This window comes from Neospora caninum, chromosome VIII, assembly GCF_000208865.1.
Source record: "Neospora caninum Liverpool complete genome, chromosome VIII".
NCBI lineage: Eukaryota > Apicomplexa > Conoidasida > Eucoccidiorida > Sarcocystidae > Neospora > Neospora caninum.
This window is the reverse complement of record NC_018395.1, coordinates 5,942,893-5,968,325: the sequence shown is the minus strand read 5'-3', so window position 1 is coordinate 5,968,325 and position 25,433 is coordinate 5,942,893. Positions and strand designations below refer to the sequence as shown.

The 25,433-nt window shown below is 52.7% G+C and overlaps 3 protein-coding genes across 3 annotated transcripts; 1 reads left to right on the top strand and 2 right to left on the bottom strand.

The window, feature by feature from the left end:
• Positions 1-1,635: 1,635 nt before the first annotated feature.
• Positions 1,636-7,470, bottom strand: NCLIV_037460 (hypothetical protein; the record flags this gene model as incomplete). The annotated part of the gene is made up of 12 exons (XM_003883947.1): positions 1,636-1,730; positions 1,998-2,132; positions 2,421-2,470; positions 2,732-2,788; positions 3,185-3,252; positions 3,647-3,756; positions 4,385-4,477; positions 4,727-4,817; positions 5,435-5,524; positions 5,916-6,187; positions 6,590-6,754; positions 6,960-7,470. 12 exons carry the CDS (start codon positions 7,468-7,470, stop codon positions 1,636-1,638), a joined length of 1,737 nt encoding a protein of 578 aa, XP_003883996.1.
• A 2,564-nt stretch (positions 7,471-10,034) lies between these two features.
• NCLIV_037450 (uncharacterized protein) lies at positions 10,035-13,489 on the top strand (the record flags this gene model as incomplete). The annotated part of the gene is made up of 2 exons (XM_003883946.1): positions 10,035-12,539; positions 13,364-13,489. The coding sequence occupies 2 exons, from the start codon at positions 10,035-10,037 to the stop codon at positions 13,487-13,489; spliced, it is 2,631 nt and encodes an 876-aa protein (XP_003883995.1).
• An 8,765-nt stretch (positions 13,490-22,254) lies between these two features.
• Positions 22,255-23,956, bottom strand: NCLIV_037440 (Mitochondrial inner membrane signal peptidase,related; the record flags this gene model as incomplete). Its single annotated transcript, XM_003883945.1, has 3 exons — positions 22,255-22,406; positions 23,101-23,389; positions 23,750-23,956. 3 exons carry the CDS (start codon positions 23,954-23,956, stop codon positions 22,255-22,257), a joined length of 648 nt encoding a protein of 215 aa, XP_003883994.1.
• Positions 23,957-25,433: the final 1,477 nt, after the last annotated feature.

The following is a 25,433-nucleotide window of genomic DNA, read 5'->3' as shown; positions in this document are numbered from 1 at the left end:
AATAGAGCGCCACCGGCGATTCCGTCGCGAGAGAAGTCGCTTTCCGTCTTCATGGCAGGAGTCGAGACAAATCCACCACGGAGTGGCGACTGTCCAAGCAGATGGGGCACACTGCGACTACCCACGATGCAGAAAGGCCCCGTCGTTTTTGTTCAAAGCCTGCAACTACGCATCCTAGCGCAAGCAGAGAAGAGACACGGACACAGAGACACATCCACGAAGAAACAAATGAGAATGGAGCACGAGAGAGTCGTATGTGGACGGCCCCGCGTGCCTGGAAAGGCGTAAACAGTCCAGCATATGGCGAGAGAGAAAATGCCGCAGGCTGTCAGAAACGCCGCCGGTGTATATTCCCTTCAGCCACGAGCGCTGCCTACAGAGTGACACATCGACCTTGTGTGTCTCCCACAGTTTTTTCCTCAACCTCCTTGTTCCCCTCGTCCTGTGCCGCCCACGCCCCTGCGGTCCAAAGCGTTTTGGATAGTGCAGTTCTTCACTTTTCTTCGCGCCGCTTTTCCACTCGTTTCACAGGCTCCTGAGTTTTCTTTCGACGAAGAACGACGGGGCTCAAGTCGGCTGCAACTCTCTTCCTCACCGCCGTGTGCACACTCACCACTGCAACTTCCGTTGATTTCGCCTTCTCGGCGGGTTTAGCCCGATACTGTGCTTAGGCGCATGCACAAGGCATTTCTACCGCGCTTCTGCGTCTCCTTTGGCACACTGACCGGAAACGCAGGCTGGCTGTGCGTCACGACTCCCATTTCCCGAACTCTTTCCTATGCACAGATGTCTCTCCAAAGTGTGAAACTATATACTCGTGTGCATTTCCACGATGAAGCAGCGGTGTAAGATGCATCTGTTTACATAAATTTGTACATATGTGCAGATTCAGACAGGGAGTCTTGGTCGTGTTTTGCCTTCATGAACGGAGTTTCATCTTAGATTGTCTTCGCTCCCATGGTCCGTACGAAGTTAACGTTGAACTGTCTCGGAGGATGGTCACTTTCGCCGTCCGCAGAAAGCTGAGCAACATTTTCCCGGCGGCGCACCGACTGTGAGGGTGCCTCTCTGAAGAGACCGTGGTGAAGAATGCCAGCGATTCTCCGCCTTATTACTGATATACACGTCTTTTTGCAGAAACTCTGACGCGTGCGAGGCGATTCACGTCTCAGATCCAGAACCACATTTGTTTTTGGTTCGTTTCTCCACGACGGTTACAGCAGACAAAGGAAATAGACCAACACGTATTTTCAACAGATCCTATAAATGGTTTTTGCCTGAAGGCAATCAGCAGGTTTCGAACTGGGTTTGAATTCCTGTATTCAACTGATGCCTCCCGTCAAGATGCATCAGCTGAAGTGTGTCCGCGAGCTCAAGGGTTCAAATGTCGAGACCGCCTGTCTTTTTTCTCCCACTCTGTGATTCTCCACCGTGCAACACCCCTGTTGACTCTCTTCGGGGTTCCAAATCTCTCCCCTTTTCCTCGACTCCCTCCCAAAAAGAGCCTTTCCGGCGGAACATCGCTGACCGCTGTCACGGTCTCCTTCAGACCACGCACGTCCCGTGGTGCGCACTCGGTCTAGACCTCCCTCACCAAGTTCCTCCGTGCTGTCTTTCTGGCACCGTTGCGCGCACTTAGTTTCCTTTCTTCTTCAAGCACGCAGCCTTCAGGCGCTCCAGAGTCGTCGACTTGGGGCGCTCAATCGGCAGACCCAGCACGCGGGACCACACTGTTCAAGACACACAAGAAAAAGCAAAAAGGATGAAAAAGAAGAGCAAAGAAAACGCGGAACCAGATGCCTCCTCGGATTCCCCGAGACGATTAAGAAAAGAGACACGAACGAAAAACGCTCAAACCACGCAGGGCCGATACGCAGCGGAGAGACAGTGCACCCCAGAAGGGTCCGCGCACAGGCAAGGATCGGCCACACACAGTTGGAAGCCTTCCCCTTCTTTTTTCTGTGCCGCCGTGCGTTCTGCGAGAAGTGACAGCTTACCATACTGCGAGGCAATGCCGATTGCTCTGGACACACCAAAGAGGACCGTGTAAAAGTCGGACTCGGTGATTCCAAAATGCTGGAGAAGCACTCCGCTGTGGCAGTCGACGTTAGGATACGGGTTCTTCACTTTCCCTGCGCGAGACCAAACGGAACAAACGCAAACGGAAGCATCAGGCAATGTGTGTGTTCACACGAAAGTACAGATACACAAGCGCACGACCACGGTCATCGCGTGTAACGGTTGATGTGCATACATTGAGAAACGTATATATCTCTACGTACGCGTGAGGCCACCATGGCGCTGTCGACACACAGATCAAGAAACACTCCCCACATTCATTTGTAAGCCGGAAGTATGTACCCAGGGGCCGACGTAAACAGGAGACATGTCTTACAAGATTAGCTCCATTCCAAACGTACCTGTGGCAAGAAGGATGTCGGGGATCGTGTTGTACGCTACGTCGAGGAGCCTGGAGACGCAAAATCCGCAGCGGGGAGAGCCAACGAGGAAAAACCTAAACCAAGCCTCGAAAACCAGAAACCAAATCTCCACGCCATACAGAAAGAACTCGAGGAGATACATTTTTATATAACTAGACGCGCATCTATCTATCTATATATATATATATATATATATATATGCATGCATACGGGTGAGGTCTACGAGTAACTTTCTGCAAGTTTCTCAAAGGGAAACCAGCACAGGCCGGAGAGTGTAGCGCGTAGCCTACTTGAACAACTCATCGTCCTTCAGGTGTTTCAGAGCAAACTCCCTCTGCGCCGTGAATCTGCACGAAACACGCAAGCCGCCACACACGGAGGACGCTCGTGTGGGACACGTCCGCTTATATTCGGAGATGCCGGACCGCTGCAGCGAGCGCAGCGCCTGGCGCCTCGAGTCTGCTCCCCCGGAGGGTCGCGATGCACGTGGAAAACGGAGGCTCCACGGCCTCGTGCAGGCAAAGGCAGTTGCCTCTCTCGCGCCCACCGGGGAGCCGGAAGATACAGGCGAGACAAACGAGGAGAGAAAAACAGGAAGAACAGGTGAGACAAGAGATGGGCCAGAAACAGAACCAGGGGCAATTGCAAAGTACCGAGACGCCCTGCGTCTCAAGTGTCTCCTTCCGTTGTACAGAAAGCAGCGGAAGCGCGCGGCAGCGAATTCAGGGAACGGGGAAACTGACCTGGGGTCTGTGACTCTCAGAACTGCATGCCCGTAACCTGGAATAACCCGTCCGCTGGCCAGCGTGTCCTGCGTGCAGCAACGGACAGAAACGCAGATGGATCGGAGCCTCACAGAATCTCACAAGACACACAGCACAACTGTGGCAAGGAACCAACGGAAAGAACTGCTGCAGTCTTTTCTTCCACAAAGATATCCACGAGCAGAACCCGAGAAGTTTGTGGCTTCTGGTCTCGTCCCACTCTACAGCTGCATATACAGCGATGCATGCACACCGAATAAGTACACATGTCGGATATGCATGCAGTAAATGTGCATTTATGTGCCGCTACACACACGCGTGTCGAGATCTGTTTCTGTCCTTCGGCTGAAGCCCAGAGTTTTCCTGCTGCGCGCCTGACAGAGAGACAGTTAGCCGCCAGACCCTGAAGTTCTGCGTGCATGCAGACTCCATTTTTCTCACTTCTGCGATCGCCTTGACGTTCTCCCGGGTCGGCGCTGCTCCGCCCAGTTTCTTGTGCACGTCGCGGAGCCAGTTCAAGCACTCCTGGTTCGCCAAGCCGTGCAAGGGGCCTGCGTGGGACGCATGCAAGTCGCAGAAAGGGGACCGTCGAAACAGAGAAACGGGGCGAAACCGCCGCAAAGACGGACTGACACTACAGACACACACACGCCGGAGTCATGCCCTCAACTTCGCCCTCGACAAGCTATAAGCACATATCTACATCTACATTTACATATATATACATATATACATATATTTATATGCATATATTTATATGCGTATAGATATATATGCATATATATATATATATGTATATACAGATATGTAGATATATACACGCTACACCGAGCAGTAGAAAAACGAGAATACGGCCGACTGCGTGGACCCTGTTATGCCTAGTCGAAGCACGCAACACAGCACTCGCCGTGCCTCTCTTTTAATGCAAATACACAGGTAAAGCATACGCAACAGGCACACAGTGAGATGCCGATTTTCACACTAATCCAATCACGGAATCGTAGATCGATCTAAATCCACCCACACCCTCTACAGATTCCTACACGTATCTGTATATATATATATATATAGGTAAATACACGTATGGGTGTATGACCATTGTTGAAGATGTAAGGAAGAAGAGAGGACGGAAAGGGGACAGGAAGACAGCGGCTTTCTGTGGGGGAGTTGGAGGCTAACCTGCGAGACCAGCCATGCCTGCAGAGAAGGCGAGGAAGGGGTCGGAGAGCGCCGAGCCGACGACGTGGGCTGTATGGGCAGAAACGTTTCCGCCTGTCGAGAAAAAGGGAAACCCGCGGAGTGCTAGTTGCAAGCGCACGGGTTTGTCTCAGTTCGCACGCGTGACAAATCGCATAGACGCATGCACCGCTGTGCACATAACTGTGTATGCAGATGTCTGCGTAGAGGCAAAGTACAGGGAACTCTCTGTGCGTGCGCCAGGTGCGATGAACCGAGAAGCGAATGCACTGAGAAGGCAGAAAACGCGAGAGCTGGCGAGAGCTGGCGAGAGCGCATGCCTACCCTCGTGGTCGGCATGGAGGAAGAGGTACAGGCGGAAGAGCTCGCAGTGTTTCTCGGAGTCGTAGCCCATCATGTGTCCAAAGTTGGCTGCCTGAAACACCAAAGAAACGGCGGGGAAACCAACGCTGCGGGACGTTTGCAGGTAGATACACCTGCACTCGAGACAGTCCAGGTGACGTTCGCTGGGTAGTGACCATCCAAAACCGGGGGTGTATCCATATTTACGTCCTCAACATGCCAGAGAAATATCAAGAACGGTGAAACGCACTGGATTCAAAACTGAGAAAACGAAGAGACTGCCGCCGCTGCGGTCAGCACGCATCTACAATCACCGCGTCGCAACGGTGGACTGCGCGCCAGAGAGAAAGGAAAGCTTCACTGGAAAAGACAACGCATGGCACAACCGAATCAAAACGTTCCTGCACGAACACATAGATGTACATAGGCGCACGCGCAGATCGACGCACGCATTGTGGTTGTGCAGACGGAAGAGCGACAGCTAGCCGATTCGTTTTGTGCCCAGAGAGACTCTTGACAGACGCACAAGTCACCCCACGCCGCACATCAATCAATCAATCAATCTATATATATATATATATATATATATAAATATATAGGGTGACTGGCGCTGAACAAGTCCGCATAACTGTAGGTCTGAGAGTCGCTGTGAGTTTTCTGCCGTTGCTTTAGAAAAGAGCGGCTTCTCACCCAGTCCAGGTTCCGCTGAGGATCGATTTCTTCGCCATCGCGAAACGAGCGTCGGAAGATGCGGGCGGCGACAACAGCGTTTTTTGCAATCTGGCGAAAGGAACAGGTGAACAAGAGGGCACAAGAAAAATCAAACTCCGTTCGTCTTGTAGTCATTCGAACTTTCACCCACACTTGTATTGGACGCTTGCGGATCCATACGTCTGTATATGTCTAGATATGTCTATACATGTATATATCTTTATGCGGCAGTGTTTATCGAACCTTCACAGGTCCACCTGAGTGTGGGCAGCGACGCACGTGTACATAGCTCCCTAGATGAATGCGTGATGCGAAATGAAAGTCTTTGAGAGAAGCGTCAACGTCGAGGAGGCAGAGAACTGGACGCTTGCCGGCCCTTGATGAACTTTCCCCCTCTGCGCATCGGACGCTGAGGGCGAGAGGTTGAAAACGCGGGGAGCTTGCCGTGAAAAACACGTACGAGTGAAAGCGCGTCGGCGAGCGCAGGCTTCCACAAATCGTGCCGGGTGACTGTCTTGTGTCTGTACGCCTCAGCGAGCTGCGACGTGGACTGAAGCGCCGCCGCGCCCATGACCAGCTGCGTCATCGGATGCGTGCTCGGAGGCACCGCATCCAGAACCTTCCCAACGTGAGGCGGAATAAAGGGGGAAGGCGCGGACGACGCCGAAGACAGCGAGAGGGCGTAGAGCGCCGTCGACAGCAACTGGACCTCCTGCACGCTAGGAATCGAGCCTGGGAGACGTCCGCACGCGCGGGTGAAGCAGAGAGAGCCGGGGAGAGTACGATGTGAGGACGCCACGGCGGGAACGAGAGAGACAGACAGACAGAGCACGCACGAGCGCGGCCGTTCGTGCACTGAGTGCTGGTGCCCATGTTCTACCAGAACAGACGGAGAGGGAGAGACTGGGGGGTGCGAGGGACAGGTGCGGCTGTTCTGGAAAGACGAGAGCGCACAAGACGAGAACATGACAACGCACAGAGAAGAGGCACTTCGTATGCGATCCTGGTTCACCGAAAGGAAGCGAACATGGTAGCGGAGACGTTGTAGATTCGTCTGGGTCTCCAGAAGAACCCTGGTCGATTTGCGACTTTTTGTTGACGCGGCCGAAATCAGTCTTCGCGAACAAGGTTTACCTGTCATGAGGAGCCAGATGAGGCCCTCGACTGCGGGGTATTCTTCCTTGTCGAGGCGCGGCAGCTTCGCGAGGCATTCGTTGATGCTCAGTCCACGGTACAGAATGCCTTTCTCTGCATCGAGAGTCGAGGTCTCAGTCAAGAGGGCGGTCAGACCCCGCATCCCTGCGAGCGCCGAGCACAGACACACAACCCAACGACAAAGAGTTGACTGCAGCGCTCAAGGCGTTTCCCTGGAGCCACGAAGGCACACCCTGCGACGTCCAGGTAAGACACACACGTCCCGTTTTTGTCGACATCTGCCTGTTGGACCTGTCGAGGGCTCCGGGACTTCGCGCCCGAACCCGGCTTTTCTTCGCTGTGCACGCACCGCCACACACGCTATTCAGCGTGGCCTCGCTGACGACAAAGTTGCCATGCTCCTTCCGCAGTTCCTTCAGAAGCTCGCGTTTGGGCCCCGCCGCGTCTTCGATCTTCAGGGCGAGGGCGTCGAGCGCGGCTTCGACGGCCGCCCCCGCCTCGGCCTCCGAGAGCCCGCCGCATAGGCTTCGACTGCTGGTGCTCAGACTGCGGAAGCTGCAGTTCCGTCGGAAAATCGCGTCGACCCTGCCAAAGAGCTTCCTGGTCGCGGCTGCCTGGGCTGCAGCTCCGCCCAGGAACCGGCAATCCGTTTTCGCCTGGGCTCTGGCCACGACAGCGCCGGCGGCTCCACTGAGGAAGGAGGCCGGGGCAGGACTCGCCCCCAAGAGGGGACACACGCTGGTTTTTCCCAAGGTCTGCTTAAGCGGAGAAGAAAACGCGAGAGGCGAAACCGGCGTGGAAGCGTTCGTCCGCAGGACCAGCGCCGCTGCCGCGGTGTTTCGGAGGCGCGAGAGGAGCATTTTGGTTAGAAGTGTGTTGCCGCAGACGAGGTCGACGCGTCCTCGAGCGACGCACGAGACGAACGCCGGGACGAGTTGCGAAACGCACCTCAGGAGAGGAAGGGCCCTCGTGGTCCAAAACGGCCACGTTCGGTTCGAGGTACGCCGCCGCCTCGTGTCGGCCGGCAGCGGGTAGGTCGGGTTGGGATCGAAAGTCCGCACAGGAAGCCCCGGAAACTTGGACAAGATGCAGGCCTGTTGAACGCTCTTTCGGTTTATGAAACACGGACACCTGCGCAGGTAAGGCAGGTACAAGAGCCCAGAAGTCCGCACGCGTGGTCAACGCCACTCGGCCTGGCACACTCGCATGGAACCGGAAAATCAACCGACAGCCGAACATCAAAAAAAAGAGACCGCAAGATCTTGGATCACGCCACCAACCAGTGATAGCGAACCGACACTGGGAACCAACGACACGACAGCAGACTACACTAGGAAAAGGTTGGAGCGAGGATTTCGCTACTACGAGCAGACCGGCAAAGGAACACACTGATAAACGGTTTCGAGTTGCCAGGAATTCGGCTTATATTCGGAATTCTGGGGCTTCGTCGACACAAAGCCTGCGTATGCCAAAAAAACGCCAGCAGGAATAAACTGCATGCGAAAATACAATGATTCTTTACTGTCTTGGCTGGTGCCGCGTTGCATTTCGCTTACTTTCCAGTTGTTTTCCTCCCAACTATCTTGGCTTCTTTTCGGTCAGGTGCTTGTCCCTCTTCGTGTGGTGACTGCAGTTTGCAGACCTTTTCAGGGAATGGGCGAACGTGTCTTGATGTGCCGTTTCAGCGATCGCCGGCGAAAAGCTGGTTTTTCTTTGTAATTTTCCTCCCGGAACCGTTTTTGGTTGTTTTCCTTTTCAAGAGGAGGTTTCCTCGGGGCTCGACTTTGACCCAAGGGGAAGCCTCTCGTGCCGGCACGGCCTTCTCTTACTTAGAGGCTCATCCCGAACGTCCATGCGAAGAAAATCACCCTTCGTTCGTCTTTCCGCCGACGAGATTGAAAATTCATGGAGAGGAGACGGGAAGTGGGTAACAGCATTCTCCGTGCTCGTGGAGATACACGCGCGGCGAAAGGCTTGAAGGTCTCAAGTGTCGGTACGTCGGCATTTCTTCTGGCGTTGCAGTTTCGCTCGGAAAACAGAACAAAACTTTTCTTTCTTCCTGAAAGCCAAGGCGGTGCTTTTTTCAGAGTGCTTTTCCCCACGCATCCTGTGGAAACTGTGTTGCGTAACCGCCCTCGAGTGATCGTCCATGCCCGAGGGAGTGTTTTTTTTCTACCGTGTCGTCCCTCACGGCAACAGTAACGCTTCCTTGCCGATCGCCTCGCTGCCTCTCTTTGTCTCGCCTTGTCTACTGGCAGGTTTTAGCTTTCTTTTGCCCCGTGGCAGAGACAAAAATCGGAACACCGGGAACACAGGTTGGGCACATGCCGGTGATATCATACGAGGAACCGTCCATGGTGTATAAACTGGTTTAGGAAGGGTTGGCGCTTTTTCCGTCAGCCTCCCGACACAGCTAGGGCGTCCTCACGAGAAACCGCGCAGCCCCTACCTTCTCGGCTGCCCGTGGAAATCCCTCCGGCACCTGATTCTCTGTGTACAAGCTAGGGGTGCTCAAACGCTGGGAGGTAATCGAGGAATGCGTACCTATATATTAACGTATGTAACTGCATGTGCGTAGCATCAAGGGTCGCGGACTGATCTGATGCCTCAGTGGTATGTCTCGCTCCCATACGCGTAATCGACAGTTTGGTTAGCGTAGGATCCTGAGAAGCGGGAAATCGCGTCTGCCTGTCGAACAGAGCTACGCCGAAGAGAGCCCGGTGCTGGGTTCTCTGCAGTTCGTTGCGTGCCGCCCTGAGCACACCTCGCGCTAGAGTAGGGATCTCTCCAAACGCGGCGATGCCCACCATGCGGTCGCTTTAGCCTCTCCGTTTTCCAGTGTCCCGTTTATTTGCGGACTCCGCAGCCAGTGTATCGCACGAGACGAAACGGCACGTAGAGATCGAGACTCTTGAGAGAAGATACCAAACCAAAAGGCGAACAGCTGCACGCTGTGGGACTGTTCCTCGTAAGACTGCTCGACGGGGCAGGATGGCCTTGCGTTAGCGCGATTTCCCCGCCTTGCGCGGTTGCTTGTTGCTTCAGAGCCTCTGACGACCTCCGTGGCTGCCGATTGGGGTGCGTCGTTTTGCGTGTCTGTGTCACCACGCACACATGCCTGTGTATCTCTCTCTCCACAACGGTAACGGTTCTGCGTGAACACTTGAGTTATTTCGCGAAAAACGCTTCCTGCGGTTTTCTCTGTTTTTTGGCGGCTCCTTTTCCCGTCTCCTCTCGCACCGTATCGCCGTCCTCGTGGGCAACGGAACCCCGTTTTGAGCTTGCGGGCTGTTTCTGCCCGCCGGTCAAACACACGAGCACTCTGTGTGCTCGTGTGGATGCGCGCCTCCGCGATTCTGGCGCGTGGTCCGTCTGGCTCTGTTCTGGATCCTCTTTTCTGTTTTTCTGTCTACGGGTCCCCGCCATGCTGCTCTACTACCGCCTCAGCAGTGAACATGCGGGGTCGTACCGGCAGTGCATGCTCTCGTGCAGCGCACTCTCCCTGGCCGAAGTGAAGCACCTTCTCGCAGCCCGTTGCGGCCTCGCCAGCGAGTATGGCCGCAAGATCGACTTCCGCATCTTCTTGGCGGGAAGTCAGACGCCAGCTGGAGCGGGGGCGGGCGAGGAGCTGACCGAGATCGTCGACGAAAACCAAATGATCCATGCGTACTCCAAGGTGGTGCTGCAGCGCGTGGCCATCACGTATGGCGGCAGCCAAAGTGTGCTGCACAAAGCGCGCTCCGAGCTCTCTCAGGAAGAGTGGAAAACGGCGGAAGAGCGGAAGTGGGGCGGTCGCCTGAAACGGCTGCCTCCCGAGTGGCTGTGCGTCTTGTGTCACCGCGTCATGACGAATCCGGTTCTCGTCCGGTGCGCCAGCAACTGCGCTCAGTCTGCGTGTCTCGCGTGTCTCGAAGCGCGCCTCGGTCCGAACCGGATCTGTCCGTTCTGCAACAGCCCGTTTCGCCAGGCAATCCGCAACAAACGTCTCCAAGAGATTATTGCTCTCGCGAACTTGTCCGAATTCGAGCCTGCGCCCGGAGCCGCAGGCGGGGGACAGCACCCCGGTCAGCAGAGACAGTTAGAGGCCGCAAACAGTGCATCCTCCACTGGCGAAGGCTCCAGAGATGCGACGTGCAGTGCGCGGCGAGAGGGACAGGCAGACTCCGCCGGCAGAGGGGGCTCCAGAGAAAGTCTCAGTGCGGCTGGTGCGGGCCTCCGAGACCTTTCTTCTGGCGGGAAGGTCAGCGAAGAAAAAGAGGCTGACGAAGATGCGAGGGTGGACAGTAGCACAAGTGTACATACACCGGGGACCAAGGAGGGCTGTCGTGGGGAGACAGACTGGCTGCACTTCGTCTACTTGGTGCCGCAGGAGAACTTGACACTCATGCGGCAGTACGACATGATGGTCGTCGAGAGCTCCTCGAATCTGGCTCTCGCGCTGGCCCCTCGGACAAGACCCGCGCAGAGACGGGGAAACGGGACAGTCGAGACTGCGTCAGAGTCAGGGGATCCCACCGATGGTGAAAAAGAGGAAGAGACCAGGAGCGACGCTGGGGACGCCGGAGCTGGAGGCGCGACGAACGGACCGGAGGACCAACTCTGCGGCGCCGGGAAGAACACGAATCATCAGGTTTTTCTCGTACCTCTCTGTTCTGCCGGCGGGGGAACTTCGTTTTCAATCGCTGGCTTCGCGCGCGTCAGCAGCTCCAGGCACGTAGATCCGGAATCAGATAGTGCCGCTGCGGCTGTCGCTCAGCAGTGGCAAAGTTCTCCTGGTCGGGCTTCGGCTTTGCCGGCGCATCCCTGCAGTGCGCTGGCCTTTGGCGTGTACAACATCACGTGGGACAGCAAATTCACTCCCATGCCCATGCTGCCCTCGCGGAAGCAGCCGCTGTGCAGCCTGCTGGGTGCACACAGGAGGCAGTTCAATGCGTCCGGCGTGCCTGCAGTTCCTGGTCTCCTGAAGCGCGAGGTTTTCGGCGGCGGGGGCGCCAGCATGATTGAGGCCGTCGTCGAGGCGGCCAAGTACGAGGAAGTCCTCACATGCATTAAAGATTATGCTCAGTTTGGGAGTCGACCTGCGGAGCCGTGGCAGTATTCGACGCCGCAAACGTCTGCGAGGTCTGCAGCGGGTCCAGGCATGCCAAAGAAAGGCTTACCCGCCGCGGGGCTCGGCCAGGAAGCGACACGCGTTCCTCCTCCTCCACCTCCACCAAGTGCGGGAGAAGGGAGTGTCCGTTCATCGGGTTGTGCTTCAGCTCCAGAGAAACGTGATGTGTCATCGGAAGGACGAGGTCGGTCCGATGTGGGCAGTGTGTCAAGCAGTCTCAGTCGAGGGGCGTCTCGGCCTGGATCTCTCAACGGCGAGAGGAAGGAGACAGGTGGTGTGTTTGGCATTCCTGTGAGCCTGGGACCGCCGTCGCTGAGTCTGCGTGGGGACCCGGGCCAGCCTAGCAACCCGTACTTGGGGTACTGTGCGCTCCTTCCCTTTCTCACAGAAGAGCAGTTTCGGCACATTCGACGGCTGCAGAAGAGAGCCATGGAAATATGCGGCTACACACAGCCGCTAGCTGAGCCTAGGAAACGACGCCGTTCTGGCAAAAAGAAAAGAGGAAAGGACGTCAGCCGTAGCGTGGGTAGCCGAGCCTTTCCTAGTGACGAGCCACTCGACGGGTGCGACCACGTAGAAGGGGGGAAGCAGGGAACAGACAGCATGTGTGCATGCGCGCCTACGCGCGACACAAATGCAGAATCTTTGTCAATCCAGAACGCAGCATCGGTTACACGCCGACCAGTTTCTGATCCCGACTGTGCCAAATCCACTGGCTCTCGCGTGCGTGGAGCCCCCAAGGCTCTCCCACGTGTACCCCCTGTGCTGAGAGTGTCGGCCACAAACGACAAAACTGACACTGATACAACCCGGAACAAGGTAGGCGTCTGTAGGTGGAGGCGAGGAGCACTTGTGCATGGCTAGCGCCTAGAGACGGGACTGCGAAAAAAGGAACGCCATACCGCGGGCCAAAAATGTTTACAAAGGCCGACAAGGCAAGGGGTTTGCTTTTGTTGGCTCTGCAGCATGACTGCCAGCCACACTCTACTTAGTCTGGCTAGAGCCACTCTATGCCTGTATATATTCTGGATCGAATTGCCTATACATATGTTGTAATGCTTTCGAGTGTGTATGATCGATGCATTCTTAATTGCTTGTCTGTGGGACATCGGCCAGCTGATTAGACTTGGTGGTGTCAAGTAGAGGGACAATTGCTCCCGATACAGCTGGCGGTTTTCTTCGTTCCGGTTTAGATCGTTTACACTGGAAAGAATACTATGCGGCCTTCCTCAATTTAGCAATCGAGTGCGCCGTTGCATTAGCTGAGAAGAGAACGGCTGAGGTGACGAAGCACGTGTAGAACTTTCAGGTGTGGTTACATGCATGTAGAGACAGCACAGAACATGCAAAGCGCATGCCTGTGTGACATGGAGGGACCTCGTTTGTCGTCACTAGAAGCGATTAGGTGAGAGTGTCACGCGGCAGGCCGAAATTATTCCATTGTTGTACATGCGTCTCCATGCCATCAGCGATGTCACTCCGTAGTAAAAGTCGTGAAATGTGAGCTGAGCTTTTTGCGGGCGCTGTGTCCGAGCGACGCATTAGGTGTACGCGGTGTGTGCAATGGCCGCCTCCATTCCAGTGTATTTCTGGCAGTATTTCAATAGATTCAGAACATCACCGCTTATGCTTTTCTTTTGCAGGACACCGGGGACAGGCACTCGCAAGGCGAAGCTGCCGTCGTCGAGACGTGCAAGGCCGTCGAGGAGAACGTGGCGAGGGTTCCCAGTGCCGGGCCGGATCCTGACTGCAGCGGGGAATGTGATTGAGGGTCACATCTTTTCTGCCTGTAATGGCCCCCGAGCTTGTTGACAGATTTTTTTTTGTACCCTGCTGCTGTTGAAAATAACTTTTTGGATGTACAAAATATTTGAGGATTTCAAGTGAAGACAGTCTCGATCGATTCTCAAGAGACACGGATGAGGCTTCATTTTCTAGAACAAGTTCCTGCGCAGTTGTTTTCAAACAGAGAATCACGGACGTCCGCCTCGGGTTGTTCGCTTTTCGCCGGCAAAGAACAAATGTCTTGCTCTTCAGACCCGCACATGCGACCGTAGGTTTCTTGTGGTGGCAGGAAATGTCTAGTAGGAAACCGAGGTAGATGCAAAGGGGCCAGCGAACACGGAGAGATCAGCGCCAAGGCTTCAAAGATTAGGCACATTTAGGTAGACGATTTTAGACACAGGAATGTCCATCTGAATAGCAAGGCAGGAGGGGGATCCGAGAGGTAGCATAATATATCGGTACAGACGCGTGGAAACAATCGAATATAGAAGAATATATATGTCTAAATTTCACAAGGCGCTCAAGACACACGTTTCAAACTGCTTGAGGGTTTATCCCAAGAACAATGGGATTAACTTTCTGTTTATCTCTATCTAGCTCCCGTCACCAAACCCCCCGGACCTGTGTACCGGTACCCGTGTCTCCGTCCCGCCCGAATTGGCAACCAATATACTACGCAATTGCGCAGCTCAATCACTGACGTGCTGCCCAAGGTCTCAGTTCTGGTTGGAGATCCCGAGTCGAGAAGGGACGGAGACATTATATATTACGTGTTTGTGTGGGGAGAAAAAAACCTACTGAGGACGGCAGGCAACTTTGTGGACACAACAACGCCCGGCAGGCAGGTCAATCCCTGAAGGGGGCCGCTGGTTTCACCATTTTGCTCGTGTTGCCTCGTGCTTTTTTGGTTCTTTTAAAACGTAAGATTCGAAAGGTTAGTTCCAGTCTCAGGTTCCGTGCTCAGTCCAGCCAAATTCACGCGCCCCGCAAGTGTGTCGCCACTCCCCCCTCTGTGTGCATGCTTTACAAAAAAGCAAGATCAATAGGAAAACCGGATTTCTCTGATTCCAGGGAGCAGGAATCACGTGCAGAGTATGTCAAGAAGTCACGTTACGGTCATCCGAGTCCCAGACACATACCCATTCAACTTTGTTTGCTAGATTACTACTATGAACTAATTTGTTCTCTCTTGCAAAACAGCTACCGGGGCTCCACGGTCCCAGGTGTTCTCAGTTTCAGCGGCTATTAAGCGCTCGCATAGAATCCTGGTGAAGCTTAACAACTTCGTTTTCGATTCGCCCGTGAACGCATACTTGTCTTATCGTGACACAGCCCATTTCGTTTCTTGAGATGGGCTTATAGCAGGCAACTCAGAAAACTCCTGGAACACGTTCCTCTGCTCGCACGGGTTACGCATCGCTGTTGTACCAGGTCAAACGCCATTCAGGTAGAGCATCACCCCAGTACCAATAGAGTGCCGTGAACACTGTTATTTCAAAACGCGATTTTGGAGCCGAACTACATTGTATGCATACATGTACCATACCTCATGCGGCTGTAGGAGCGAAGTAAGGATTTTGGAATGGGCGACAAAGAACCGCAGCATGAAGATTTTCGGACGACATTCGGCTGGCTGCCTCAAGAAACAGTTACAGACTCGTTTGGAGGAAACAAGCAGAAAAGAACTCGCTGTCACTCATGTTGCATGCAAGGCCAGATGCCCAGTGCGATAGCAGACACTAGGCGACATAAGCGGGGAAACCTGGCAGCCCTGTCTCGAAAGTTTGGCGGTTTCTTTCCATCCCGCGTGTCGGTCAGCTTGAATTCAGAAAGGACGTCCCCATCTTTCTTCTCTGACTAATTTCTCTTTCCATGATGCTGCCACACAAATCCTCGAGTCTGCGCCACAGCGTGTCGAAGCAGCTCGAGCAGGAGACGTTTCAGATGGAGGGCCAGCTGTCGCGGCTTCGCAAAATGCAGCAGCAAAGGGGAGAATCAAAAGAGAAGTAAGGATATGCTTGGGGACTTGGAGAGAACGGTTCCCCTGACAAGCATATTAGAGACACAGCAGACGTAAAGGCACAGACGATTTCCACTTGTTTTTTGCCTCCGGCTCTCACAACCGTCAACGTGATAGCAACGAGAAATAAGTGCCTGTGTCGAGCACTTAACTCCCTCTTGTGGATCGTTTTTCTAACAACTGGGCGTTTCAAAAACAAATAAGAAAAGCCGAGGCAACAACCGGCGTTGTTTCTGCCCCTTGGATACTTGCACTCCAGGCTTGCCAAGAGCCGATGGGCGAGCGGAGGCGCTGAGGTAAGAGATTTCAGATGCATCGCGCCGGGTTTGGGTGGCCTTATCCTTTGAGCTTGCCGTGAGGGCTGAGTTCAGCATCCTTTAGTCCTTAAGCATGGCTCAGTTAGTTGCTGTTGCCTCTGCGTCCGTAGTAAATTTTCAACGTTGCACACTTCGTGAGTCTACTCGACAACACAGGAGTGCCGTGTTTGCGTGGAAGGTTGGAAAGACAGTTGTCGTGCCATATCGGACTTGTGAAGAGTTTTTCATTGTGTTCGTGTTCAACGGTGCCGGCTAGGCACCTATTGTAAAAGGCTATGTCTCAAGGGTCCTTGGTCAGCCTGCTCATGGATCCGGAGAGAAGCCAAAGAATCGAATTACATATCCAGGCAAGATTGAACATGAGAAGTACAAAACTGCAGGCATCACTTTCCGGTTCAAATCGTGTAAACGGTAGTAGAAGTGCGTATAAGCAACCGTAGGGCGCACACGCCTCGTCATCCTCTGCTTCTGCCTTCTGATCATGGAGAACTACTCCTGAAATCCAAGCCTACCAGAGCAGCACAGCGGACGCATGTTCCACTCAATGCCAACTTTGTAAATTCTTGCACACGAGACGATTAGCTTCATTGTGAGGCTTTGCTGAAACGCGTCTGAAAAGGGCAGATTTGCACCGTTCTTCATTCTGGCCATCTCATTACTGAATGCGGTTTGAGCTAGATATCACCGGAATGTACGCGACATATAACTACACAATGTTATGCCAAGAAGGACCGCAGATTACCCTGATTATCTTTGTTACATTAATACATGGTGTTCCATTGGTTCTGTTTCCACAATAGTTATCCTCCTAACTACGCTCCGCTAACACAGTAGAACTTGGATCCGGTAACAATGGCTTCTGGCACATTGAGATCATACTAACGGCGAGACGGGAAGTGTGTTTCAAAGAAAAGAGATGTATAGCCAGGACGTTAGCATCTAAAATACATAACCGAGTAATAACTTAGAGAGCATACATGCTTTTCCATACGCAAATCTGTAAGTATATTCAATGACTCTCCCGATGAACCAAGTCCACTTCTTTTGTCAAGAGCGAAGGATCTGTTTCCCACGGAATACGAGCCACATTATATCGTTTGTCGTGTGTTGGTTGTCTGTTTAACGATGGTTAGGAAGGCGTGACAGCGAGTCACGAACACGCGTAGTAAAGAATTCGCCTTTCGTTCCCCCTGAAGATGTCAAGCTTCTCGCTAGTCGATTGCCCACGCACAACATTCACATGAGAAGAGTCGAGCTCAATTTGCTGCAAGAGGCAGCTGAAATAGAGAGAGACTTGTCTCCAGAGAGCTGCAAGAAACACGCTTGGGAAAAGTGCAGAGAAGTAAAAACGTTCCTGCTGGAAACTGGGCTCGACCAATACCTTGAGGCCTTTCTGGCTCAAGGCTACGACTCCATGGAACGTATTTGCGAGATTAGTGAAAAAGACTTACAGACAAAACTCGGCATTCACGTTGGGAATAGAATGAAGGTGAGAGGCACTGTACGACGTCAACTCATGAAATTATGGTCCATGACAGGGTCGTATGTGTGCACTGAAGTATGCAACCTGTACAAAAGATAGTGACTGCCTAACAAATGGCCTCAGACATGTCATTGAGTGAGGGGGTTCAAAGCCGCCCTCGCTGCGTCGTTTGGATGGATGCATCTTTCATTGAAATAATCATCGATAAAGGTTTGTATGAGACTGCACGTTCCAAAAGACTGAAACAAAGCCACTCACACAAACTGTGTGTCTCTTGAGGATGTACATGCAAACTTAGACACTTGCTTATGTTATCGAGTCCTCCCCTCCGTTCGTCGTCGATGGCGTACCTGGTGTGCTGAGCTCGGCGTGCAGCTGATGAAGAAAATTAGGGAATTCAAACTGTTGCAAAAGCCGGCACTGCCCACTCCAGTGACCGAGGTTACGTCGAATGCTTCATGCAGCGCCGGGTTTCCGCATGCGACCAGCTGCACAGGTGCGGCGTAAATCTCTTGCCACGTTGAGTGCTGCATAAGGAAGTTCCATTATGTTCGGTGAACAACATGCTTCGTGACTTCGAACATGTGCCATTCTAGGAAGAAAGCCGCTTTGTAGGCGACCCCACGGCCCCATACTCTCCTCTAAATGCGCTTACCTTCCCCTCCCGTTGGGGAGTTTCTAGGTTGTGGTGGACCGTGAGGAGCAAGGGTAGTCTTCCTGTTTGCCTCATTGACACCTGAAAGTTTGCGCTCGCCACACAAGCATTTTTTCGGCCACAACGCACTTCAATCCCGTAAGGTGGATCGTCCTATGTTTTTGCCCGAATTTCCTGCTTTCAGCCCGTTTTGCCTCAGAGAGCCGCACCACGTAGCCAACTGCATCCGCCTATGCATCTCTATATAAATACAAATACGTATATACACTTACTGAAAGGGTTTGGCCGGGCAAAACGGGGAGGCAATCGTTTGACCGCGGTCTAGGCTGGCGTCGCATGAGTCCTTGCCTGCAGGAGTGTCAATGCGAAATAGCCTTTCAACGTCTCCGACTTTTTCCTCGGATAGGTCCGTGTCTGACTCAAGCGTGGCACGGATGTCTTTACTAGACAGTCGGGTTGATGAGGATCAATCGACTCCGAGGCAACTCCGGAGCAGCCGCGGAGATCCCTGTCAATGGAGTGCGCTGGTTGGAGACAAGTGAGTTCTGAAAGCGGTCGTTGTCCATTCAGAACAGATTTCCTGGTAAATATGCGCCTTTTCCTTGCAGGAAACAAATCAGCTAGCTGCTCGCTGAGTCACGTTCCGTAGGACGACAGGTTTTCCTGGAACCTTCCGGACACGTCTCTCTCTCCTCAAGAGTTGATAACACAGCCGCCCCTCTGTAGTTTTCGTATTTGCTATCTCTGAAAATGCATCCGGAAGGTGAAGCAGAACGGCTATATGCCTGGTGGAGTCGCTTCGTTATAGTGCAATTCCGGGAAAGAGAAGGGAAAGTTCATGTGGGCCTTCATACATATAAAGCTTGTTAGGAAATTGGCGACACCAAGGAGAGCGCAGGATGGCGATCTGATGCGTTAAAAACCAGATGGGATGTCAGTGGAAGCTCAAAGGAGAGCCGTGAATCGACGAGGATGGTCTGCAGAACGGCGTCGCACCTCAGATCGTCGGAAACGCTGTGTCAAACTCCTTCGGAACCAGCAGTGGCTGATGCTGCTTGCTCAACTGCCTCTTTCTTGGCGGCAAGGAACGGAAAAGTGAAAGTACGCAGAAGATTTTGTTTAACAACTGAAAAGCGTCACCGAGCGCTTGCCACCTTTCCGAGTTTGATTGCTATAAAACGCGTCACAAGGTTCACAAAGGGAGAAAAACTGTTCCTTGCCGCACACGCTAGCACACAATGCCACAACGGTATTTTTGTGTGCCACTTCTTTAATTGTGTGCTCAATCCTTAGGCCTACATTGATAGCTGGCAGAGCTTTTGTTATCGACAGAGTGCCGACACTGAACAAAACAAATGCCCACAGAACTACTCCACAGGGTTCTTATTCCCATGATGTAAAGTAATCTACACGACTGTTCGGCGTTCAGTGGACTTCCGTCCTTTTGCTCGTGTTGACACCTCATCAAGGCTTTGTGTTGATTTGCTTTAAAGCCACAAGCCATATAAGGTTTGCTACAGCCATTGCACAACCCCAAATGGCGGCGGCTGTCATCTTCGTAGGTATGCTGCTACACCTGCTACAAACTCTTCTTCACGTCAGCGTCGAAGACAGAAACGAGTGAGTCACGGTCCAAACGACTCTGCATGCTGCGTTTTCAAATCTGTCCGTGAACCAACTGACCAAGGACCGACGAGATTGCCGTGTCTTCTCATATGCTATCGGTATGAGCAACAGCCATAAGGAAAAGTGGAACCTCGTGACTATTGTTTAATTGGTTTTCGATGGAACCTCTTTTTCGACGAAGGAAACGAGCTAAAAGACGCATGGATGTGCCATTTGGGTGCCGGATGTCGGCATTTTGTTTCTTTGTAGAAAATAGGGGATCATTTCCGAAGCAGTTTTGCTCCGAAGAGTGCTCGGCTACTCACGAGCGACAAACCTTGGAAAGAGAGAGAATGCGGGAAAAACTTGCACGCAGAGAAGGTAGGGTAAAGAAATCATCTGTGGTCTGACTAGTTTTACATCCCTCACATTGCCGGATGACCCGACAAATCTCGGTTACTTGTTAGTTCCTGCCTATCCCAGAAAGATTGCTCGTTTCTTGGTTGCCTTAAGCGAACAGTTTCCTACGTTTCTGCTGCTGTCTGTTGGCCATTTACAGGGTCTCGAATAGACACCAAAATTTGATCGATACCCTATGGCCACTTTACTGCAAGACTCTGAATCACTCTCACAGAGTTCTGCGGATCTTAGAAAGGACCGCGAGGAATGCGAAAGATGAAGTGACGAAAAGAAACTGGAAGCTCGACACCAATCCGAATTGGCCTTGAAACACAAACGAAAAGGGGCCAAGAGGAGGATCAGAGCAATGAATGCGCGTCTGCATTTTGAAGACGTAGCTGGTCGAGCTCCGGCTCTCCACATTGCTATATACCATTCTCGCCAAACCTGCATGTCATCGCCGTTCCAAAAGTTCAGTCACTTTCAAGAATGAATAGAAGACTTTCCGGAGAGGAAACATCTTCTGGAGAGGATAGCATATGCCCTTTTTGAAAGTTTTCTGGCCACGCCTACCCAGTAGCGCAGGAGCCACCCACGGTTCCACCGCGTACCCCTCATTAAGGCGGAAACCGGTGTGTTGTGGCAGAAGAGAGCCTCTTGTCTTTTGTGACGCGCATCTTCTATAAGACCCTTGCACGTAAATGAGCGGCAAGACAGGTGTTTTCGATCCCTGCCATAGCGCCACATTTGTTGCTTCTTGAACGATCGCCAGGCGGTTTTGTGTTACTCGTGTTCTAGTCCGTCTTCTTCCACTTCTCTCAAACGCTTCAAGCCATCAGTATGTACCCTCCGACCCCTCATCGACAGAATGCTCGACGGGCCATGCTTGCGCTGGCAGTTATCCTTGTCCACAGGCTTCCTCTACAGGCTCAGACAACCTTTACACAGCGCGAGACCCCAACTAGTGGAGCGGGCGTGCTTCCACCGCCGTCTGTCGTTGGTACCGGGCGGTCGCTGCAAACGGTTAACGCAAACGACGGAATGCCCACTGGGCAGCCCACCGCTTTGCGAGGAGCTGAGGGACCCAAGGAACGGCCAGGAGGGCCCTCTGACGCTTACACGAATGCAATAACTGATTTGTACACCGCCTGGTATGACGCGTATCTAAAGAATGCCGCCTACGCAACTGCAGATCCGGTGTACCCTGCATCATATTCTTCTGTAGGGGTGCAATATGCGGCAGCACCCCCTTTACCTTTTTTTCAGACACCGCCTGCTGGCTCGGCGCCCCCTTATTCTTATGGTTATCCGGTCATCTTTAATGGCGCACGCTTGGTCTGAGCGAGACTGGCAGTACGACTTGAATCCTCGTTGACCCGATTCTATCTCACGGGATGTTTTCTCGCTATGGAAGAGGTCCCCCATAAAACACTAGCACTATGCAAAAACAGTGTTCTATGGAAAATTGTGCTGTCTGTGGGGATTTTGGAGAATGCAAAGAGCCATTGTGGCATGAATGACACCACCGAAAAGTGAACTTTTAAAGGAGTTGTACATCGCATCTACGGCTGGGACAAAGCTGACGGCGCAGCTTTACTGGCAGCTGTGCACGCGCCTTGGAACGAGAGTTTGTTCCGTGCCTGAAGAAAGAAGCCCATGCAGCATATCGCCATGTGCTTGCGAAGCTTTTTAGGGGGCCTCAAAACAGAACGAAACCATCATCCGCTTTTCGCCTGCGCGTGCTGTTGGTTGCGCGGGGCTGCTGCGAAGAGGAATTTTGCTTCTCACAGCGGGCGTCTTCCTGCCATTCGGAACATATCGCGTGCCGCTGAGAAAGTACCTACGGAATGTACTCTGTGCCTATTTTGTTAGGAAAGGGGTAACACACGTACATCTGATGGTGATCGTCAGAACAAACTTCGCCTTCGCCCAAATAGCTGGATCAGCAGGGACGGAACCAAAATGCGTAATGCGAAGTTTATTTGCGTACACATGTCCATCTGTATACATTTGTTTGCGGTCACGTAAACTATATACGCAGAAATAGTTGGGTTTCACAGTAATATATATATATATATATATATATATATATATATATATATATATATATATTAATATGCATATACATGTGCTGATTTGCATATACAGATTTTAATTCCCTGGATTGGTGTCATGAAAAAGAGTCCCCAGCGTCTTTGGTGGATACGCCAGGAGTGAGCATCCCTTTTTGGAGGAATTTGGCCGCAGATAATGTTTCGCATCAACTGCATTCAAGCGTTGTCAATGGACGCGATAATGCGAGTTCCGTTCATCGATGGAGGCGTGCGCGGCAGAAAGCGAAGAGGCCAGAGACTGAACATCGCAGTCCCGAGGATGGACCCTTGACTGACACAACCGTACGTGCGACTATCAAGAGACGCTTCTGCATAGTAACAGAGAAGGGGCATACAACAGCCAAGTGAAAAATAAATGCATCGCTACAGCACACAACCGAATGCGTGCACACTCCAGGGAAGCGGCCCTGACATATTTCCACCCGTTGCTCACACGTCGAAACGTGGACACCTCCACAGGATCTTTCCGGATAAGACAATTACCCTCCATTCCTCCTATCTGCACGGACTCATGGGAGGTGCTAGCTCCCTGGTACAACGAAGGACGACTGGAGAGCAGAATCGAAATGGGTGCAGCGGCCTTTAGAAACGAAGGTGTGTCAAACCACTTGCGGTTTGCGACCGTACACAAAACCAGTCAAGAGTGCGTCAACGCTGCATCTCGTCATGTTTGTTCAGTTTTGTGCAGAACCGCTCGTGTCAACGCCATGCAGCCCACCAAAAATCGCTTACAGTCGCCTAGACTGCATGTCCATTGATCCAAAACTGAAGCGTTGACTACATGCCACGACAGACATGCGTGGTAAACCCACATGTACAAATATTAGTGCGCAGAAGAGGTCTCGCCCTTCTGCGCTGTGCACAAAATGGTGAATTAGTCCGTTGTGCAGAAACGTAAATGGGCGTCGAAAAAACGCTGGTTTGTCAACCTCTCCCCTCGTCGCTTTTGTGGGAAAACTACTCGGTGGTTCATCGCTTCGTCTGTTTCTCACTCCAACCTACCGCCATTGTCGCCCTGGACCCACACGTGTCCAGGAGGAACCAGAACCGGTTCGTAGCCGACGAACTGCTGTTCTTCCCTGGCAACCTCCAGCACGTCGCCTGGCAAGCCGATGATTCGCTTACACACGACTCCTTCGCCGTCTGGTGGAACCAACAAAACGATGCTCCCACGTTTTAACTTTGGGTGGCCAGTGAACAGAGAACTGTCGTAAATCCGCCGACTGATTTTCTCCACGACGAGGAGACCGCCGTCGGCTGGAAGCGTTGGCTCCATCGACAGGCCGCGAGTCTGACAGCACACGCGGGAAGCGGGGGGAGAGGCAACGTGAGGAGATATGGGGAAAGCCGAAGTTCGAGACAAAACGCGAGGTGCTCGCGTTCCTCCAGGAGCAATAGACTGGGAATCGAACCAGAAACGTCTTGACGACAACCCAGAAAGTCAACTTTTTTCCCGAGGAACACATATGTCTACACATGTTAACGTGTACGCATCCACGAATGCAGCCAATGGGCGCTGTGTACCGAAACTCTATCGTGCCACAACGCATAGAATAGCGGGAGGCCTGCAGATGAGGAGCGTCGACGGAAGAAAATTAAGCGCACCAAGAACCTCGCAAAGACGCTTTTCACACCGTAGGACTTCGCTGACCTGCTCGACCCATACGATGTACGCTTGACATAGGGAGCAGAGAGACACCGCAACAGTCCAGCGAGAAACAATGTAGAAAAAGCTGGAGGCGTCCTGCATAAGGCGAGACAACTCCGACCGCGAAGGAGGGCCTCCCTTTCCCTTCGCGCGAGAAAGCCAGGTGGGCCGTGGGAAAGCCCGTAGATAGCGCGAAACCTGCGGCCACATTTCGTTCTTCTTTTCGCGCTCAGACGACGTTGCTTGCATGAGGAAAGGCGCGATACTCAACTAGTGAAGAGGCTGTTTTCCGTCCTTCGCGTGGGAAAGAATCAAGCAAGGATAAAGCTCAGAACACAGCGATAGCGCCGTTCGAGACATCAATCTGCATCTGACCAGAGAAAGAAGAACCGGTAAGCGACTATGGCGTTTCACGTTTGCCGTCTCACACATGCAGGGAGGACGCTCTGGTTTCAACACAGAACGCGTCGGTGTGTTTTTCATGTGTTGTATGTTTATAACGCCTTACGGCTCGATGCGAGCCTATGTCGAAAGGGGGGATAGAGTTACGAACGAGGAAACACTACGAGTACATGGAGCTTTGGAGAATGTGTCACGGCCACATGCAGAGAAACTGCCTCAGAACACTGACGAGGAAAAACGGAAGCGCGGGGCACAATGGAATGTTTCTCTTTCTTAGTTGTAGCACATCCACCGGACCGGGTTCTCGTCATTTTCTTGCGTTGTGAGACCTGCGCATGTTGGATTCTGCCACAAGCGACAAAGATGGGACACTTGAAAAGACAGACAAAGACGAAAGGCTGCCCCAGCTGCAAGAGGGGAAGGCGTAGAGAGCGGTAAGAAACAGGACAACTGCGCGGGTAAAGGAAGGACTGGAAAGGAACAAAAATGTGTACGGCCGCGGTAGGGCCACGGAGGGTGTCCGCGTTCATGAAGCATGACACACTACATCCAACGCCGACGAGCCGAATCGATTTCGAAAAAACATGCGGAAAGACATCTTCCTGCTTTTCAAACCCAGTCACAACGCCTCCTGCGGCAAAACGTAAAATCCCCTCTCGCATTGTACGCCATGATGGCGGCAGCGGAGGAAGGACCGCACCGTGTTGGCCATCCAGTCCTTTGCAGGGTGGAGGTACGACGAAAGGTTGTAAGGTGGTGAGCAAATAAAATTGACTCCTTTTGGTGAGCTGAATTCTTGCAGACTGAGAAGCGTCCGGAAGTGTCTTTGAGAGATCAGAGCGCATGCAGAGTCTACTGTTTTCATGCTCCCGCAGAGTAGTCGAAAAATGCGTAATTCGCGTACGATCTCTTTTCTGGCAGACAAGGTAGTGCCGAAGAAAAGTTCGGAAGAATCTTTCGCCAGGGACAATTCACTCCAATTTTGTCGAGCATACAGCACTTCAAGTCGATATAGGCAGGTACACCAATTTATGCCTAAACGCATGCACATGCAAACATGCGGACCATTTTGTCGGTCGGGAACGCGATGTTAGACCCGTCGGTTTTCTGGGTCGCTCGCGACTCGAGGTGAGTTCGAGCGGCGTTGATGGAATTGAAAAAAGCTTCACAAGATTCTTTTCGCGTAACAGGGCGGGAGATGTTGTGGCACAGCCTTTGCAGCTGCAGACCGAAACGTGATTAGTAGTGAACAAGTTCGGTGGCCCAGTAGGAACCACTCACGAGG